Source organism: Amphibalanus amphitrite, unplaced genomic scaffold (genome assembly GCF_019059575.1).
Source record: "Amphibalanus amphitrite isolate SeventyFive unplaced genomic scaffold, NRLGWU_Aamphi_draft 000787F_arrow, whole genome shotgun sequence".
NCBI classification, from domain to species: domain Eukaryota; kingdom Metazoa; phylum Arthropoda; class Thecostraca; order Balanomorpha; family Balanidae; genus Amphibalanus; species Amphibalanus amphitrite.
This window is the reverse complement of record NW_024882281.1, coordinates 22,954-42,529: the sequence shown is the minus strand read 5'-3', so window position 1 is coordinate 42,529 and position 19,576 is coordinate 22,954. Positions and strand designations below refer to the sequence as shown.

Sequence of the window (19,576 nt, the reverse complement as noted above, 5' to 3'; positions counted from 1 at the left end):
CTTAGCGCTCGACACCACTGCCACCTAGCGGTGGTCGCAAACATCGAGGAGTTGCCGATCCAGTATCTACTTCATCCATGGGCATACCTACCCACGTCACCACTCGAATGACGCTGCGTACGAATTACGATCCGTCACTGGCGGATCCAAAGGGGGACGGGGGGGGGGGGCAACCGGGCCAAAATCAGGTTTAGGGGGGGGGGTAAAATGGGATTTATTTGGCCCCCCCCTTTCTGCAACTGACTTCACCCCTGTAAAATCGCCTCTGGGACGCGATCGGCAACATGTGACAAATATGCATGTTAGACAAACCACTCAGTGCGTCGTCCTCAAAGCAGGGGCGCGGGAACCGGGCCCGGGGGCAGTGGGGGCAGCATGTCCCCCAACTCTGGGGCCGTGGGGGTGGTGCCCCCATAACTTTGAGGCGGAATACCGCACTTTTTTGAATATTTTTTTTTCTTTTTTGTTGAAAAGGTCAAGGGATGAAAAATAAGTGGCCTAAAACCTGTGAGAAACTAGGTTGATCTCTATTACGGTGATCGGTATGCCCCTTTCCCCCCTGCAGTCTGAGAGTAGTTACCGCGCACGGCGCCACTGCCTCAAAACACACGTAAATACCTATAGCTGCTTCTTTACGGATGGACAGCAGTAAGCCGTCAACTCAGCAACAGACTGACTGGGATACGCTGACTTCGCCTTCGCAGGCCAAGTTTATCACACTGAACAGTGGACTCGAATCCGGTCTCAAGAGTCTGGTAATTACGAGCGAGCGAGCGCAGCGAGCGAAGCGAGTCTTTTCAATATAACGGAAAAATCTCAGTATGAGCGGCCCGGCCCGGCCTGTAACGCTTTTGAGAGGCTCATATCTCAGCAACCGCTGGACCGATTGGCCTGCGGTCTTTTTTGCTGGGTAGCTCCATCCCTTCTACCCCGTAATTGACTACTTTTGATGCATCTCAGTGGCCGTCGTGGCACGTGCCAACTGCCACGTGAAAAGTCAAGGGTGTTCAAGCTGTTTTGCAAAAGTAGTGATTTTGAGAGGCTCATATCTCAGCAGCCGCTTGGGCGATTGACTTGCGGTAATTTTTATAAGGTAGCTGCATCCTTTCTACCAAAAATTGGATACTCTCGATGCATGTGGGTCACCCCCAGTGCACGTGCAAAATACAACAATAAGAGGTGTCAAATTTGTTCCCATTTCTATAACTCGGTAATTACTGGGGCGATTTCGCTAAAACTTGGCATACAGGTAGGCACCCACCAGGCAATGCATTCCCATGTGTTGCGGTTAAGGTGCTACTGCACGTGCGCACGTGCAGGGGGCGCTTCCAGATCTCGAGAACGGCTGGGCCGATTGCGCTCAAATTTGGTACACGGTTGGAGACCGGTTAGTAGGGGGCCGTGCAAAAGTCAGTTTGGACCCCGTTTGCACGTGCGCACGTGCAGAATGCCGCTTCCAGATCTCAGGAACGGCTGGGCCGATTGCGTTCAAATTTGGTACCTACACCGCTAGCGACCGGTTAGAAGGGTGCTTTGCGCAAGCCCGTTGGAAGTACCCTCTCGCCCTTCCGCACGTGCAGGGCTCACTATCTCGCTCGCTCGTTCTAGGTACGCCCAAAAGGCGTTTTACTGGTTGTGTTATTCGGCGGAACGTGTGAGCCATAATTTCCGATGAATCTAGACGAAACATAAAAAACCATTGTGTGCGAATCAAAATATCGAACGTTAGCGTTTTGGATATCATATGATAGAGCGAAAAGAGCAAATAAAAAGTTATAGATTGGACGAGGGGGAAGAGCTGAGTGCTGACAATTGTCGACATTTACCTCTGCCCTCGGCCTCAAGACTAACTGCGTCCCGTCCTAAGCATCCCTTGTTGTCTCGTCCTCCTTCGATAATCGCATCAGTTCATGCAGTGCAGGTCGAACAATAGGCAGCGGTGCCGTTAGCAAGGGATCTCGGCAGATTCGCGAGTTTTGCAAGGCTACGCAGTGCACACCAAGGATCACCCATCGGGCCAATCAGCTGGTCAGTTTCGCCACTTTTCATCGGGTGCCCATCACATTTGGCAATGACTAATCGGACCTGCCGGCGCCGGAAGCTCTCGCAGTTGCGGCCGCGCGCGTCCCATTACTGCTGCGCCGGCGATGGGCCCACACCGGTCACATCCGGTTCCGGCGGCGGCTGACACAATCTCCTCCCACGGCGGCGGGCGGTCGCAGCCTCTCCCGGACCCAGCCGAGCCGCCAGAGAATGAAAGTGGGCCCGCGGCCGGTGACTCAGGGCCGGCCCGTGCCGAGGTGACGCGCGCCGCGCGACTCGGGTCAGTGCGTTCCCGAGAGCAGGGCCGCGTGGTCAGTGAGGCGGAGAGCGCCGTCATGAGGTCGCGCCGGTGGCTCGTCGTTGTGCTGCTGGCGGCAGCGCTGTGCAGCCCCGTCTGGTCAGCGCCGGCGGTGGCGGCTGAGGGGTTAGAGACAGTGGTGGCTGAGAAGCTAGAAAGAGTGGCCGCAGCGTCAGAGGACAATCGGGAAACGACCGCGCCCGAAAGTGAGAGCAGTGCGGAAAAGGAGAAAGTGGAGTCGACATCAGTGACGCCGTCTGAAGGTCAGAATACAGACAAACGTGTAGCTACAACACCCGAACTAAATCAGATTCCGAACGAGCCGGTCAAAGCTGCTGAGGACAGACCCTCCCTGCCGTCCAAGCCGCCTTCGGGATTCTCATCAGCGGAAGGTGAAGCTGACTCTGGACTCCCTGAAGCTACAGAGGACCGAGCGGACACTGGCCTCCTTGTGGCGGCAAGTGGAGCTGACACGGACCTCCCTGCGGCGGTAGAGGACCGGGCGGAGACCGTGTCGCCGGCCGGAGGTAGCGAGGACGTCCCAGCTGATGCCGACCCGGCCGCCGGCTCCTCCCGACAGGGCCGTCTGCTGGGGTTCGACACGTCTCGACTGTTCGCCGTGCCCGCGTGGCTGCAGGGACTGGTCGGAGGGGACGAGGGTGACAGCTCTAATGACGACCCCCGACGGTCACAGCGGAGGCGGACCCCCCTCCGTCGCCAGGGGCTGCCTCACCCACAGGGGCCATTCCGGCGCCAAGGGCCGGCCCGGCGGCGGCCCCCGCCGCCGCTGAGGACGGCAGCGGCTGGTGGCCCGACCAGGCGTGGGCCGGACCCGCCCGGTGTCATTTACGGGCCCCAGGCGCCGCGACCACACCTGGTCGGTCCGCACGTACCGCCGCCGGTCCGGCACAGTCCGCGGCCGGCGGCGCCACAGGAGGTGCACCATGTGCACCACCACACGCACGTGCACGTGCCGCGCCCACAGCATGGCGTGCTCGCTGTCGTGCCGGGTGGCGGTCCAGTCCCGGCTCCGACGCCCGGTCACAGCCGGCCGGTGGTCGGGCCCGTCGGTGTACCCAGGCAGCCGGCGGTCCGCCCCGAGGGTGCCACTGCCGACTCCCCTGCCGGCGGCGTGCCGTGGCGCTGGGGCGGCGATCACCCCGCTCCAGGGGAGGTGGTGTTCGGCCCTGCGGAGCCCGCGCACCCATCCCAGGAGCCCGGCGTGCGGCCGTGTAACGCGTGCGGCGGCGCCTGGATCCCCTGTGACGACTGCGACACGCCGTGGAGCTGGCAGTCGCCGGGCGGCGGCCGACTGCCGGGCCCCGGCCGCAGCCCGGCCAGACCCGACTCCGCGTCCGCCCACTTCCTGTTCCCGGGCCAGTCGAGCCCCGACGAGCTGGCCACCGAGGCCTCTGTCATCTCCAACGTCATCGCCCAGGAGACGCCGGTCAGACCGGTCATCTTCGTGACGGAGAGGCCGGCCGGACCGGCGGCGGTCGTCACCGCCCGTGTGCCGGACGCTCCGGAGCCGCCCACCACCCAGTCGCCGGTGCCGCCGCAGGTCTCCGAGGAGTCGACCCGACCGAGCCAGCTGGCGCCGCGCCCGCCGCTCCAGCCCGGCTCCCTGGTGACCGAGTCGCCGGCGAGGCCGAACCAGGTCACCACCGAGGCGCCGGCGACCGAACGGGGGGCGACCGTCACCCCGTCTCCGGAGACCGAGCTGGAGACGGAACGGCCGCGGCGGCGACCCACCGCCCGGCCGTCGGTGTTCCACCGGCGACCCACCGCCCGCCGGCCCCCCACCGATCCCTTCAGGCCGTCCAAATTCCACCCGGGGGCGCAGAAACGCCCCGTCTCGACCACCACCACGACAACGCTGCCAACTACAACTCCGTCTACAACAACAACTACAACCACCACAACAACCACAACAACTACAACAACTCGGCCCCCAACTACAACAACTCGGCCTCCAACTACAACAACTCGGCCTCCAACTACACCGCCCACCACGCCGACCCCCAGGCCACTGCCCACCCACTCGTTCACGGAGCGTCTCCCTGGACTGGACAGCATTCCGATTGTGTAGTGCAGCCCCGCAGCCCTGAGCGCGGAACTTCAGGTGATACCAAATACTCGGGACTTGTACTTGCTTACATACGTGTATCCCATGCAGTGACGTTCTCAAACCCTAGTCTCTGGTCAGTCTCGCGTGACCAAAGCCATGATTGTAGATGTTAGCGATACTTTGAGTCGCGGAGCTCAGACGCCATCCCCGATTTCTCACAAATTCAATTCAAGTGTAGTTTTGCCAACATTTGCACAAGTTTAGATTTATCGTCGCGGTGCGTACCTAATATAATTGGGTGTCTGTAATCGCGCTGCCTCTATTGAGCCTACTTTCTAACTAATCAGTGGAAGTGATTTGTTGCAAACAAGACACTCGTTAGATGTATTATTGCTTCCAAATTAAGCTTGATCCTCACTTTGCTCCAGTACTGTAGTGAATACCCTACCGAAGACCGAGTTTTACCGAGATACCCGGCTCGGCGAGCCGTGCGATAGACCAGAGGTTTGACATCCGGGGCCTTGCGTCATCCGGGAGTTTCAAACACGCGGGTAGGGATGCCGACGTGACCTGTGGTCGGTCAGCGTTCGCGATTTTGGCCTCGGGCGCCTCTGACGTCAGAGGCATGACCCGGCGCTCGGGCGCACCGCCCGGCGAGAGACGGGCCGCAACCGTGGCCTGGTGCAGCTGGACGCGCGATCGGAACGGAATTCAGCCAGGACACGCATCGTAGGTCAAAGGTCAAGGGCACATATAGCCGGCGTGCGAGACCAGCGCCCGAAACAGAAGTCGCTGTGAGGCGAGGGCAGTGATCAGACGTCGGCCCGGGCCTGGACGATGTCTGATAATGTTTTTTGCTCTACTGCGGGGTGCTTTGACATGCGCTAGTTTCAATATTGCGTGTAATAATCATAAGCACAGCATGATTTAAAACGATAATGTCAATATAATCTGAACATGTATTACAAATATTTATTATTAACTTTATTATTACAAATATAATTATTAACCCGCGCCAAGCAGGTGCTCGGCGCCAACCACCTCGCCCCCCCCCCCCCCCCCCTCCCACTAACTCGGCTCCTGGACAACGTATGCGACACGTGGTAAGCGGCATTCGAAAAACCTCAAAAATATAAAAAAACTATTGCTTGCTAAGCTTCGTGCAATGGAAAAAAAATAATGTCTGAGAAGGCACTCTCCTCGGCCAGCGACATCTAGGACATAAATAGATTCCCTGCTTCAGAAAATGTGAAAAGGTTTAGCGTAAGTCCGTGTAGCACTCGAGTTGCCAAGCGTGCCAAATATTTTCTCATCCGTAACACGCCCATCCAGCGCTCCCCACCCGATCATCGGCCTGACCACTGCACGGTCTTGCCGAATACCAGATTAGCGCGAATTTAATCAAAAACCCGACTTTCGATAAACTGTTCTTTATACCTATCAATGGGTAGGAAATTGTGTGAAGTTATCGGATAGAACCTTATTTTTAAGCCACTTTGCCATTTGAGGACTTATATCCCTGCCGAAAGTAGACCCACGCTCCGGTTCCTGAAATCGGGCTATGGTACTGATAAATATGTCCAGTTTTTAATGTAAATTTTACGGAAGTTTCGGGAAGATATATGAGAAAATAGCATATCACCGGATAGCACAATTCATCATGAAGCTGTTTCTACTATTATGGTAGCTTTTCAATGAATGGTTTTTGAGTTTAATGAGTTAGAATAGGAGCCCTGCATGTGTATCGTTCTCACGATAGTATTTCATAAAGAAGTTGAAAAATGTCAAAATGGATAAAAATGGATATGACGAATAGGGCATGGCTGAACTCTCCGCACCTTTCTGAACATAAGCGACCAAGTTTCAGCTGCCAGTTTTTGCCTATTTGCCGTTGATTCAGCTTTGAACATGTCTAGTCGGCCGCCCGGCGTGACCTGACCAAGGTCGGGGCCGGCGCGGCCGGACAGGCTCCAGCCTAATAAACTATCTCAAGCACACGAAATCGTTATTTCATGCACTTCTTGCAAGGTACGATGCTTCACTTTTGCATTGTTGGCCTTACGTGACGTCATTTATGACGTCACTAGGGTAATTATAGTTTTTCGTCAATAACTCCCGATCAAATTGAGCTAGCGAGTCGGGAAATCCACCAATGGACTTCGGAAGACCTGCCGAACCGAATGATATGCTACATGACCTCCTTCGACCAGCTTCGTGATCTGGGGGCTCTGACCTGACCTTGACCCGAGGTCAACACCTTAAGTTTACTTCAGCCGAAGAAAAAGTATACCATTCGACGCATCTAAGCAAGGCGAACACAATGATGCCAAAATTGAGGCTCTGCGGCATTTTTTCGCGAAGTTATTAACAAAAAACGAATCCGTACTTTGGGGCACTTGACCTGACCTCAGAGGACACAGGTTAACCTGAGACCTTAAAATCGGATACCAGTCGCTGTGTCTCGTAACGGCGCACACGCTCGTCTTTTTCCGCGAGGCTCTAGCTCCAGCAGGGGCGAAACAGCGACGGGGGTCGTATTCGCCCCCCCCCCCTTTCGGCCGGCGCGTATTTTGAAAATCAAATAGGTCCGGCGAGGGGTGAGTGTCAGTTTTGGAACCAGGGAACCATTTTCAGTGGATTCGAGCGGCGCTGGGATTAAATTCGCGCTAAACTGGTGTTCGGCCACACTGTGCACTGCACTGTGGCGCTCTCATCATCCCTGATTGGATAGAATGTGACCCAGCTATGCGTCACGCTCACGTGCCCGCCATTATCACAGGCCACACCCGTGTCCGTGCCCCAGGCGCGGACTGACAGTCGCAAGGTCCACGCACTGCTTCAGTCTGACACGCACCTCACCGGGACAGCTAACCTGGCGATACGGGAGGGGCTCGGGAGGGTATTCAATGCAGTACTAGAGCCAGACGCGAATCAAGCTTAATTTGGAAGCAATAGTACATATTTACATATTGTCATATATACGTTCGTGTATAGATTGCCCCCGTCGTGTTGTAACGAGGATGTGCGATGTGTTAATATAACGCGATAAGGCTAGTTTTTAAGTTTTGTTCACATTGATGTAGGTAGGTACACGTCGCTATCATACATAATGTATGTCTATGAAAGTCAATACATCAACTTTGCTGACTTTGCATTGCACGACTAATTGCTTAAAGGGATATCGCCTCCCACCTTAACATTAGATTTGAGTTGAGATAGCCAAAATGGGGTCCTTGGCTCACAATTACCGGTTTCGGCACTCACAACATCGATAAATGCCTTAAATCGGAAATATTGAATTTCAAAATTGCAGCATTTTGATTCAGAGGGGCTAATGCATAGGAATACCCCTCTGAATGTGTGACGTCAGCGCAGATATCTAACGATTTTTAAATGTTTGACTTAAACGTTTTGTAGCACGCGGTGGTATATGCTGCTTTGCGCGCAACAAGTGCCGCACTTTCAGCTGCCAAACTCATGTTTCCAAATAAAGTGCCTAGGAACAGCGGAGATCCCAAAAAGTAAACAAAAGTAAAAGTCTAATATCTTGAAAACCGGTGAATATTTTTCGGTGAAATTTGGTAGATATTCGTTTTCCCTCTTTCCTTTCTGAACCGAGCGACATCACGTTCATGCCGATTCATAAACTTTTTTTGAAGGTGGGAGGGTCCCTTTAAATCCGACAAAAAAAAAAAAATGTGCAAGGTATATGCTAGTTGTAAGTTCTTATATTATGCATGGAAATGGGGAACATTTGACATAGCTTACTAGAAATGATTCTGCTCATGTTACCTGATTTGATAGTTTCAGGTATGTACTTTTATTTGGTCTGAGGATGTCTCTATCAAAGTTATTGCCAAAAACTGCTAATGGCCTGGTACGACCTTGCATGGCTTGGTGTGACCGCTTTAAGTCTGCCGCTATAGTCTGACAGTGACAAACCTAAGAAAGAACGGAGCTAAGGCGCCCCGAAGCACTCAACTCGTGCATTGGACATTGGAGATAGCATCCTCCCGGCGAGGGGGGAGGTTGATGCAACCCCCTCTAAGGGTTTTCGCAAATAACGTCTACGCGCCGCCAAATTTGGCATACCCTCTGAGGCAGCCTTTTGGCACCTATCCTGCAAACTTCAGGTCTCAGTCTTTTCAGGTCAGGTCACCAGGTCACAAAAATCAGTACAAGGTCAGGGGAAACTTGGACTAGTTAGGTTAGCGGCAACTGAATGCCAGAGTGTTTCGTTGATAGCGTGAGTGCTATGACACGTAGTGCTACCAAATTTCAGACACAACTTGGCGCATCTATTTGTCAATTTACCTAGTAGATTAAAGTTCCAGTGACCTGAGGTCAGGTCACAAGGTCACAAAAACCGGTACATTGTCAAAACAGCTCTAAAAATGCACTATTTTGTTCATGAAAACTAGAGTTCTTCATTGATTTGATTCAAGCTTGCAGGATATGCTTCGCTCACCTAGTGCCATCATATGCACCCCAGTTTTTCAAATTCGGTTTACCTGAGGTCATCTAGAGGTCATCACAAATTCTAAGGAGATTTGCCCGAATGTGTAAAGATGAGAGATGTGTGCTCTATTTTAAAGGGACCCTCCCACCTTCAAAAAAGTTAATGAATTGGCACGAAAGTGATGTCGCTCGGTTCAGAAAGAGCGAAAACGAATATCTACCAAATTTCATCGAAAAATATTCGCCGGTTTTGAAGATATTAGACTTTTACTTTTGTTTACTTTTTGGGATCTCCGCTGTTCCTAGCGACTTTATTTGAAAGTGCGGCATTTGTTGCGCGCAAAGCAGCATATACCACCGCGTGCTACCAAACGTTTTAGTAAAAGATTTAAAAATCGTTAGATCTCCGCTGACGTCACAAATTCTAAGGGGGCATACCAATGCACTAGCCCATTAGAATCCGAAAACTGCAAGTTTGAAATTCCATATCTCCGAATTAAAGCATTTGTCGATGTTGTGAGTGCCCAAACCGGTATTTGCAGGCCATGGCCACCAATTTGGCTATCTCAACTCAAAACTAATGTTAAGGTGGGAGTGTCCCTTTAACGTTTTTGTATTCAGTACTAGGTACCTTGATTTACATCTAGTTGGTGTTTGCAAGCTGCAAGAACGGTTGGGTCGGGCCAGCTGAGGTCAACTAAGGTCAAACGTATGCTAATAACTTGGCATACTATGAGGCTAGAGCTTCAAAAAATGGTGTCATTGTGTTCTTTGTGATCAGGCGATTCAAATGATATGCAATTTGATGCATTTCGGCTGACTTAAATTTAATTATAGTTCTTAATCATAGCAGCGGCATACACTTTCACTGAATACGAAGTACAGCTGCTCGGCTGTGATTTGGGTATAGTGTTTTTATAATAAGAGATATTAACCTTACTCTCATATTAGCCAAAAGATATAAAATTTCAAAAAGACAAAATACAGTTTCGGGAGCTTTCGGCTTTGCGCCTTTATCAACCGTTATTACGAGCGAGCGAGCGCAGCGAGCGAAGTGAGTCTTTTCAATATAACGGAAAAATCTCAGTATGAGCGGCCCGGCCCGGCCCGGCCTGTAACGCTTTTGAGAGGCTTATATCTCAGCAACCGCTGGACCGATTGGCCTGCGGTCTTTTTTGTTGGGTAGCCCCATCCCTTCTACCCCGTATTTGACTACTTTTGATGCATCTCAGTGACCGTCGTGGCACGTGCCACGTGAAAAGTCAAGGGTGTTCAAGCTGTTTTGCAAAAGTAGTGATTTTGAGAGGCTCATATCTCAGCAGCCGCTTGGGCGATTGACTTGCGGTAATTTTTGTAGGGTAGCAGCATCCCTTCTACCAAAAATAGGATACTCTCGATGCATGTGGGTCACCCCCAGTGCACGTGCAAAATACAACAATAAGAGGTGCCAAATTTGTTCCCATTTCAGTAACTCGGTAATTACTGGGGCGATTTCGCTGAAACTTGGCATACAGGTAGGCACCCACCAGGCAATGCATTCCCATGTGTTGCGGTTAGGGTGCTACTGCACGTGCGCACGTGCAGGGGGCGTTTCCAGATCTCGAGAACGGCTGGGCCGATTGCGCTCAAATTTGGTACACGGTTGGGGACCAGTTAGTAGGGTGCCGTGCAAAAGCCATTTTGGACCCCGTTTGCACGTGCGCACGTGCACAATGCCGCTTCCAGATCTCAGGAACGGCTGGGCCGATTGCGTTCAAATTTGGCACACCGCTAGCGACCAGTTAGAAGGGTGCTTTGCGCAAGCCCGTTGGAAGCACCCTCTTGCCCTTCCGCACGTGCAGGGCTCACTATCTCGCTCGCTCGTTCTTCGCCCAAAAGGCGTTTTACTGGTGTATTATTATGAGCGAGCGAGCGCAGCGAGCGAAGTGAGTCTTTTCAATATAACGGAAAAATCTCAGTATGAGCGGCCCGGCCCGGCCCGGCCCGGCCTGTAACGCTTTTGAGAGGCTTATATCTCAGCAACCGCTGGACCGATTGGCCTGCGGTCTTTTTTGTTGGGTAGCCCCATCCCTTCTACCCCGTAATTGACTACTTTTGATACATCTCAGTGACCGTCGTGGCACGTGCCACGTGAAAAGTCAAGGGTGTTCAAGCTGTTTTGCAAAAGTAGTGATTTTGAGAGGCTCATATCTCAGCAGCCGCTTGGGCGATTGACTTGCGGTAATTTTTATAGGGTAGCAGCATCCCTTCTACCAAAAATAGGATACTCTCGATGCATGTGGGTCACCCCCAGTGCACGTGCAAAATACAACAATAAGAGGTGCCAAATTTGTTCCCATTTCAGTAACTCGGTAATTACTGGGGCGATTTCGCTGAAACTTGGCATACAGGTAGGCACCCACCAGGCAATGCATTCCCATGTGTTGCGGTTAGGGTGCTACTGCACGTGCGCACGTGCAGGGGGCGTTTCCAGATCTCGAGAACGGCTGGGCCGATTGCGCTCAAATTTGGCACACGGTTGGGGACCAGTTAGTAGGGTGCCGTGCAAAAGTCATTTTGGACCCCGTTTGCACGTGCGCACGTGCAGAATGCCGCTTCCAGATCTCAGGAACGGCTGGGCCGATTGCGTTCAAATTTGGCACACCGCTAGCGACCAGTTAGAAGGGTGCTTTGCGCAAGCCCGTTGGAAGCACCCTCTCGCCCTTCCGCACGTGCAGGGCTCACTATCTCGCTCGCTCGTTCTTCGCCCAAAAGGCGTTTTACTGGTTTAGATCATTTTCGTCACAAACTTGCATGGAACAGAAAATTCGAATTGGTACGAACATGCAGAAATCACACACGCACTTCCCAGCTACTCTTTAAAAACGCATCTATGCAAAACTTACAGAGACATAAAAGATTTATCTTGAAGTGCAGAACAAGATAGTCATGTCGAAAACATGAGTCATACGTTCAGCGGAGATAGTATATCCCTCGCCCATGTAGGGGGGGGTTGGTGCAACCCCCCCCCTGAGGTTTTTCGGAAATAGTGCAAAAACGGCGGCGCGCAGCGCCGCCAAATTTTGGGTACCTTATGGGGCAAACCTTGCGCATCTTTTGATAAAAAAAATTTGACCGGGTCATGTCAGGTCACGGAGTTATGACGTCACAAAGGGAACAGCCTCCGGCCGGATTTTCACAAACTGAGTGCCAATGCCCGAGGTTTCCTGCCGGTGGTACGAACATCGGTTGATGGATCGTGATGAAACTTCCCATGCATGTTGGGGCAAGTATTGGCTATCATATGGTATAAGAAACTTGACCGGGTCAGGTCAGGTCACGGAGCTATGACGTCACAAGAGGAACAGCGTCCGGTACTATTTTTGAAAAGCGCCCAAACCACTATTTTGCTAATTCTTGTCACCTCAATGGGAATATGCAGCAATATTAGCTTCTATAGGGAGCAAATGGACCTCCCAAATCCAAAAATACAATCAGATTTCAAAAATTTAAATTTTGATTTTTCGAATTTCTGCCGCCGACTGTGACCTTGCCGACTTCCGGCGCTCCCAACGCGCCATTTTTAGAGATAGGGAAACGAAATACATACCAAACGATAGAGAATTGATCAAGGAACACGATAGTGAAGGTTTCAAGTCGATATCTCCTACCGTGTTGCCGCAATCGCCGCGGAAAGTTGAAAAAAGTCTATTTTTCCGAAAATTTGACCTTTGACCGGTCAAAAGTAGGTCAAATGTTGACCTAGGACCAAAAAATATACCACCAATCGCGAGATCTCGGCGAGAGCAATCCTTTGGTCTTTTCCGCTAAGCTCTACGACGCTCCGTTTTCAAACGCCAAGGGGGGGTCGCACCAACCCCCCCCCCCTGCATGGGCGAAGGTGGCAGATCGCCGTTTACGGGCGAGGGATATATCGTGGGTACATCATCAATAATGGGTCCCGACCCCCCGACCAACATTAAAAATATGGAGATAAGCATACATGAGGTAAGTACATGCATGCATACGATAACAGAAGTGTACAACAGCACAACCGCACGGCGCACACCCGCGCACACAAGTTTCCACGGTCAGTCAGTTTAGATATAATGACCACTCAGATGATAGGCCAAGACGAGGTTTGCGTGTTAAGAGTGGGTTGAAGTTCGCGAATAAAAATGGATTCCCAAATTTTTCTATCTGGGCCGTCTTTTGACACATGCAGAATCTTGATTGAGACGTTTGAGCAGTCCAGTTGCACAGAGTGTTTCGTTTGGTGAAGGCCAAAAGGGGTGTCTAGTTTGTTGTTTTTTGCATCTCTCATGTGTTCATTATATCTAAGCCTGACAGATCGGCGTGTTTCACCGACATACACAGACTCGCCTTGTGCGCACAGTTGACATTCCATCTGGTACACCACATTCTTTTCATGACATCTCCCACGCAACCCTGCCTCACAGCATGGACACTTCCTGCCCCCACCTGGGCAGGGTGCTGGTTGGTAGGCCGCCCGCACTAGTTTTTGTTTCAGGTTGGGACCTCCTTTCCATGCAACTTTCAGGTTGAGGTGACTAGCCCTAATGATACCCTCAATCCTGTGGCTGAGTGCATCATCAATGAATGGAAGCGCAAGATAGACGGGGGCAGAGCCCGATCTAGTCGGCCTTAGGCGGTTATCACGTTGGGCTTCGTGTTGGAGCCTGCTAACTAAGTGGGGCGGGTAGCCGTTCTTATTTTTCTGTTCCATGCAAGTTTGTGACGAAAATGATCTAAATAATACATAACGGTTGATAAAGGCGCAAAGCCGAAAGCTACCGAAACTGTATTTTGTCTTTTTGAAATTTTATATCTTTTGGCTAATATGAGAGTAAGGTATCTCTTATTATATTCATAATGTCTCTCAAAACTGTGCTAAAAACCATTCAATATAGTGTTTTTATATTGTCGGGTAATTCCGGGCAATGTACACATACATAGCTGAGTGCGCGCTAACAAGCCCTCAATGAGGTGACGGAGCGTGAGAATGCCAGCCACATCCCGCTAATTCCTGCCGGAGTCTGGCGTTATTATTCGGAACGAGCGCCATTCATCGGGACGGCGTCATCTCCGGGTATCTTATTGAGGGCCCACGCCTCCTGCATATTCCTCTGCGGCCGGTCGCGCCGCGCCGGCCGCCCATCCAGCGCGCGGTGGGACGGGGCACAGTGGGCGGCCGGACGTGGCCACTGCGGTGCGCCGCCCCCGGGGACCCGCCGCCCGGCAACGTCCCTCCCCGGGGCTCAATAGCTTCCGGTCGAGTGACGCGCCGTCACCCACGCCCAGCAGAAGAAGTGCCCAGAAATAATACCCCGTCCCTACTGCTAAATATTCGCATAGATGGTGCGAGGGGTGGAAATTGCACACTGAGAGATAAGTTGACTCTTCTCAGCACATAAGGGAGAGTTGTCACTTTTGACTCGCGATGCAACTCTTCTTCGACACCAAACACGGATAAAACTCATCTGAAACTCTCATTTGACTCTATCATAATTCCACAAATTTTCTCTTTACTCTTATATAACCCTTCCAATCTTCTTCAAAAACACACTATCATTCTGAACACTCTTTCAATACTCCTCTGAGTTCTTGTATAATTCTCTCAAAACTCTGCAACGATCCATCATAATCTTGTCTATGCTTCTAAAATAGGTAGGTACTCGCTTATTATAACAAAATTATCCGCAAAATATCTTAAAACTCTAAACAATCTGCAAATCCAAACCGATTCCTATAATTATTTCAGACGGATCACCACCAGACGGAAACATCCAAGCATTTTCGTTTGAATATATTACCAACGTGAGCCAAACACAGCCTTTCGCGGACCTTTGTCCTTTATAAAAGGCATACAAACAAAAGGCATCCTTTAACCCTCGCCGGCACAGGGGGGGGGGGGGTGATGCAACCCCCCTAAGGTTTTTTTTTTCCGCGAATAACTCGCGTAAAAAGCGGCTGATCGCGACGAAACTTTCAGTACCCTCGCATTAACCAATTTTACACCTACCCTGAAAATTGTATGACCCTGACCCAAATGACCTTTGACCTGTGACCTCTTTTCCGAGACCATGTTTGGTCGGAATCGCGATTCGGCGTATGTCGGCTCGCATTAGCCGCGCGTTTGCAAGCTTTTCGTAGTTTCACACATTCAAATATGTGATTTGATGTTGCTCCCATGCATTAGGGTGGGTGTTAAGGTCACCTGAAGGTCAGGTCAGGTCATTGACCTTTGGTGACCTCGGTTCACTTTTTCGAACTTTACATGTTTCTAGGCTAGTTTTTGGAGCTGATTTCGAATTTAGCAACCATTTGAACATTTACTTAGTAGTTTTGGTGCCTTCGTTACATGTTACGAAGCTGTCAGAGGCGGTTGACACGTATTACGAATACCCGTCACGACCCCTACCGGTTGACCTGACCTGACCTGACCCGACCTGGTCTATATGCTTAAAGACATCATCTCTGATCAAAACTAACACGATATTCGTGATCAGCACCCCGGAAAACTCTTAGCAGCCACACTTTACGACTTTCTAACAGGTCCCAATATTCCTGATTTTTGGGTCATTGACCTGAGCTGACCTGGAAGGTCACCCGATGACCTAGGACCTTAAAATGGGGTATCATTGGCTTCCTCTCGTGACGGGCAACACGCTCGTTTTTCCGCGAAGCTCTAGCTCCATCAGTGGCCAAACGCGAGGGGGGATCGTACCAACCCACCCCCCCCTTGTGCCGTCGAAGGACTCAAAATGGCCTGTGCCGGCGAGGGGTAAAACCCGCGCCCGTTAGGGGGGGGGGGGGGCGAAACGGCACCCCCTGTCCTTTTCCGTCGATATCTCCTAAACGGCTGGAGATATCGCCACCAAACTTTCAGGACCCCTCCGGGCATCAATTTTACACATTGTGTTTAAAAATTGTTCCAGAGGCTATGATAGGTTGGACACAAATGACGTCAGAATGACGTCATGTTCTGCCATTTTCGACCGAAAAAAGACTTTCGCGAGAAGATCTGTCAGGACTACAGCTTTAAAGATACAGAAAAATGATCGGGCATGAAAGATGAAAAATTGACAGGGCTACAAAACTGCTATCTCAGATTTTTGAATTTTTTGAGTTTTGACCCCCAAAAATCAAACAAGCTTTTTATATATTAGCCAAAAAATCCAAAAAGTTTTTCGAGTTAAAAAAAAACAGAATATATGTGATAGTATCACCGTCTTCTATCTACATACCAAATTTCAGATCGATATCTCGTTTTTTGGCCAAGTTATAGCAAAAAAACTGTTCAAAAATGATGACGTAAAATTTTCAAACTCAATTTATGGCAATTCTAGACCACGTGGGGCAAAACAAAGACCACCATCAGACTCCCCGCGACGAGCTGCATCGAATCGATACGCATTTAATGCAAAATATCAACTTTGAAATTTGACCTAATTTGACCTGACCTTGACCTGACCTTGACGAAAACTTAACCTAAGCTGGCCCGAAAGGCTGCCTGACCCACATAATCGCATTTGTCATGTAAAATTGACCATAAAACATGCATCACACGACACTTTCATATTGTGACCCCCCAGTGACCTGACCTCTGTGACCTGACCTGGTATCAGTGACCTCTGATAGCAAGGTATGTGTTTGACGAACAATGTACCATCGATGGTATTCAATAACTTACCAATTTACTCGATTTCACAACGCATTTCTTGAAATGCCTGTGGAAATGCCTGTGAACGGTGAAAATCTGACCTTTGACCTGACCTGTGACGTCATCAGTGTGACTTAGGTCAATGAAATTTGGTTACAGGGTAGATCCCCGATGGGGCTATCGAACGCCGTTTGAATTTTGAAAATCAGCCGGTAAATTTCCGAGATCTTAGGGGGGGCGAAACGCCCCCCCCCTAAATGGTGTCAAAATGGCTACTGAAGGACAGCCGTAGACATATTCTATTTATTGCTGTTATATTTCCGGGAAGCTATTTGGAAACTATAGTTGGCATGCATAGGTACAGCCCACCGCTAAAGTAATGTAGGGTTTTACCAATCACAACGGTTGGCTTTGACTGGCGATTGTTTAATGCGGAGTGATCGAAAAGAAGATGTCAATAGCTGAAGTTGCAGCTGCAAGGTTGACGATACATATAAGCTACATTCAAAGTTTCATTGTAGTCTGGCTAATTGTTCCTAAGCTTCGGAAGCAGAACATACCCATGACTAAAACCCCACATTACTTTTGCTGTGGACTGTACCTATGCATGTATGTACATACATACCTACTACCACTGGCGTGTCGCTAAAAGTCCCGGCGAAAATATATCTATGACGTGGGTGATTGTCGTCACGCTGAATACCAGGTAAGTAAGTACATACGTTCCGCAGAATATCGCGGCATTATGCATGTGAGAAACCGCTGCCTGTTCGGGCGCAGGTTCTACTTCTCGGTACAAGGGCCGCCCAGTGCTCACACACTCATCAATGCCAGCGACAAACGCCACATAGCTCTCTGCTATATTTACCGAAAGCTGCAATGGACCAGCAATAAAAACCCGCCCATACCAATGTGTTTTCTTTAGAAATATTTGTGCGACGTGCATTGGTACGTATCATAATACCTACATGCAATAAATGTATGCTATCGGCAGTAGCATTTACAGATACATGCCATACTATCAACTATGCATAAAACGAGGGTACAAACAGCTGATTGATGATAGGTACCTACATACCTACCAATATTAATCTTTCCCTACTCAACGTCTATTTTAATGACTTGTGCATTTTCTTTCCAGTTTCTTTTTAGCTGACTCAGTTTCCATGAGCTCCTATGGGCTTTGCACGACAGTGGTAGGTAGTATGTCTTTGGTTTTCTTGTACAAATTCCTTATTTTTCAATATCGCGTTCATGCTTTAAATGCGAAACGCGTCACAATCGTTCGCGTCATTCACATTTTTTTCCAGTGTTCACGTAAAACCTTTGAAACCAACTGTCATGTACGGCCCTCCAGCAAAAGAGTGGTTAAGAACTTTAAATGACAGAGACAAAGTTGTAAAATGACTCAATAGAAATGAGACGAGGGTTCATGCACACATTTCGGTAGTTGTTTTCAACAGCCATTAGACGTATTCATCATTGCAGATCGATTATTGTGATTTGGCAAACAATGTGAAAACAGTTTCTAATCTATCAACATATCAGAAGTACAAGAAGTTGGGCGGAATAGATTATTCTTTTTACCCAACTTCCAATCTCGTGCACTGAAAGAAAAAAATACCACCCTAGTTAGTTTTTGGGTGGTGGTCATATTTTGAACAGCCTTTTACTTATGGTAAACCAGTTTACGATCCAAATACTAGGCCCAATATCAAAGGAATACTATGCAACTACCAATGCTCATCAAAATACCATGGTCTTAGTACGGTAATATTTTTTCATCATACTACCTTGAAACTAAAGCATAACTAATAAGAAACCAAAGCTCTACTAACGCTAGTATTATCCTGGTACCGCCTACTAAGAAAAATACCACCCTAGTTAGTTTTCGAGTGGTGGTCATATTTTGAACAGCCTCTTACCTATGGTAAACTAACTTACGACCCAAATACTAGGCCTAATATGAATGTAAAACCATGTGAATACCAATGCCAGTAAAAATTACCATGGTATTAACACGGTAACTATATGTCGTCATACCATGCCCAAAAACCCACGTGATACTAGCACGAAACTAGGACTTTACTATCGTTAGCTACTCCCTGGTAATGCTTACTAATGACTTATCATGGTAAAACCATCCTTTTGTCATCTGGATACCAGCTTTGCTTTGCTGGCCAACCATCGTAAAACAATAGTTTACTATGTGACATTTATTGTGATATTACCAGTCGGTTAACAGGATCTTACTAGTCATCAACCAGCATGCTTCATATGCTGTGCTTTAGCCTATCCATGCCAAATTTGTTTATCATTACGACAGCCACTTACTGATGCACAACAGCATGCATGACAGTATCTACCTAGCAGTCGACAAAGCAGCTCTTCACTTTTCCAAAGCATCTACCTAGTAACCTACATGAAATATTTCACACATAAAAAGCATTTGGCCACAAACAAAGTTACGTCTGCACATAACCAAACAACGCGCATGAACAACAATTATTACAGTTCACTTTATCATCACAATGCAATCGGTCTCTTTTCACACAATCGTTGAATGTCGCCCTTCCAGCGATTTATCACGCAACACCTTCTCCAAGGGCATTGGTAGCCATATACCGAAGGTTCGAACTTCGAAAGCCAGCTCTGGAAAAGAGCAGGCATTGATATAAGATAAACCAATGGAAAGATTGATTGTGTGTGCTGCAGTGACACTCTATCTCCTACCCCTCCCACCTTGACTCGCAGTGTCCCGTGACCTAGCTCCCAGTTTGATGAAACAAGGATTTAAGATAAGTTGTTTTAAAAAAATGGCAGCATCTAATAGAACAGGGGATTTGTAGGGTGAGGAATTTAGCAAATTTGGGACATTAGGCCAGAGGCTGGTTCAGGTAAAATGCCCTATAATGAATTAATTGCCATGAGGTGCAGTGTTGAGTGTTGGCAATAATTCAAAAATTCTACTCTTAACCAGCGCCCCACTGGGGTATGTTCTGTAACGCACTCCACTGGGGGAGGCGGGGGCTATTTATAGAACCCC

At 49.4% G+C, this 19,576-nt stretch overlaps 1 protein-coding gene across 1 annotated transcript; it reads left to right on the top strand.

The window, feature by feature from the left end:
- The first annotated feature begins 1,631 nt into the window (after positions 1-1,631).
- LOC122366142 (extensin-like) lies at positions 1,632-4,717 on the top strand. Its single transcript, XM_043338012.1, has one exon. The coding sequence runs from the start codon at positions 2,148-2,150 to the stop codon at positions 4,428-4,430; it is 2,283 nt and encodes a 760-aa protein (XP_043193947.1). The 5' UTR covers positions 1,632-2,147; the 3' UTR covers positions 4,431-4,717.
- Positions 4,718-19,576: the final 14,859 nt, after the last annotated feature.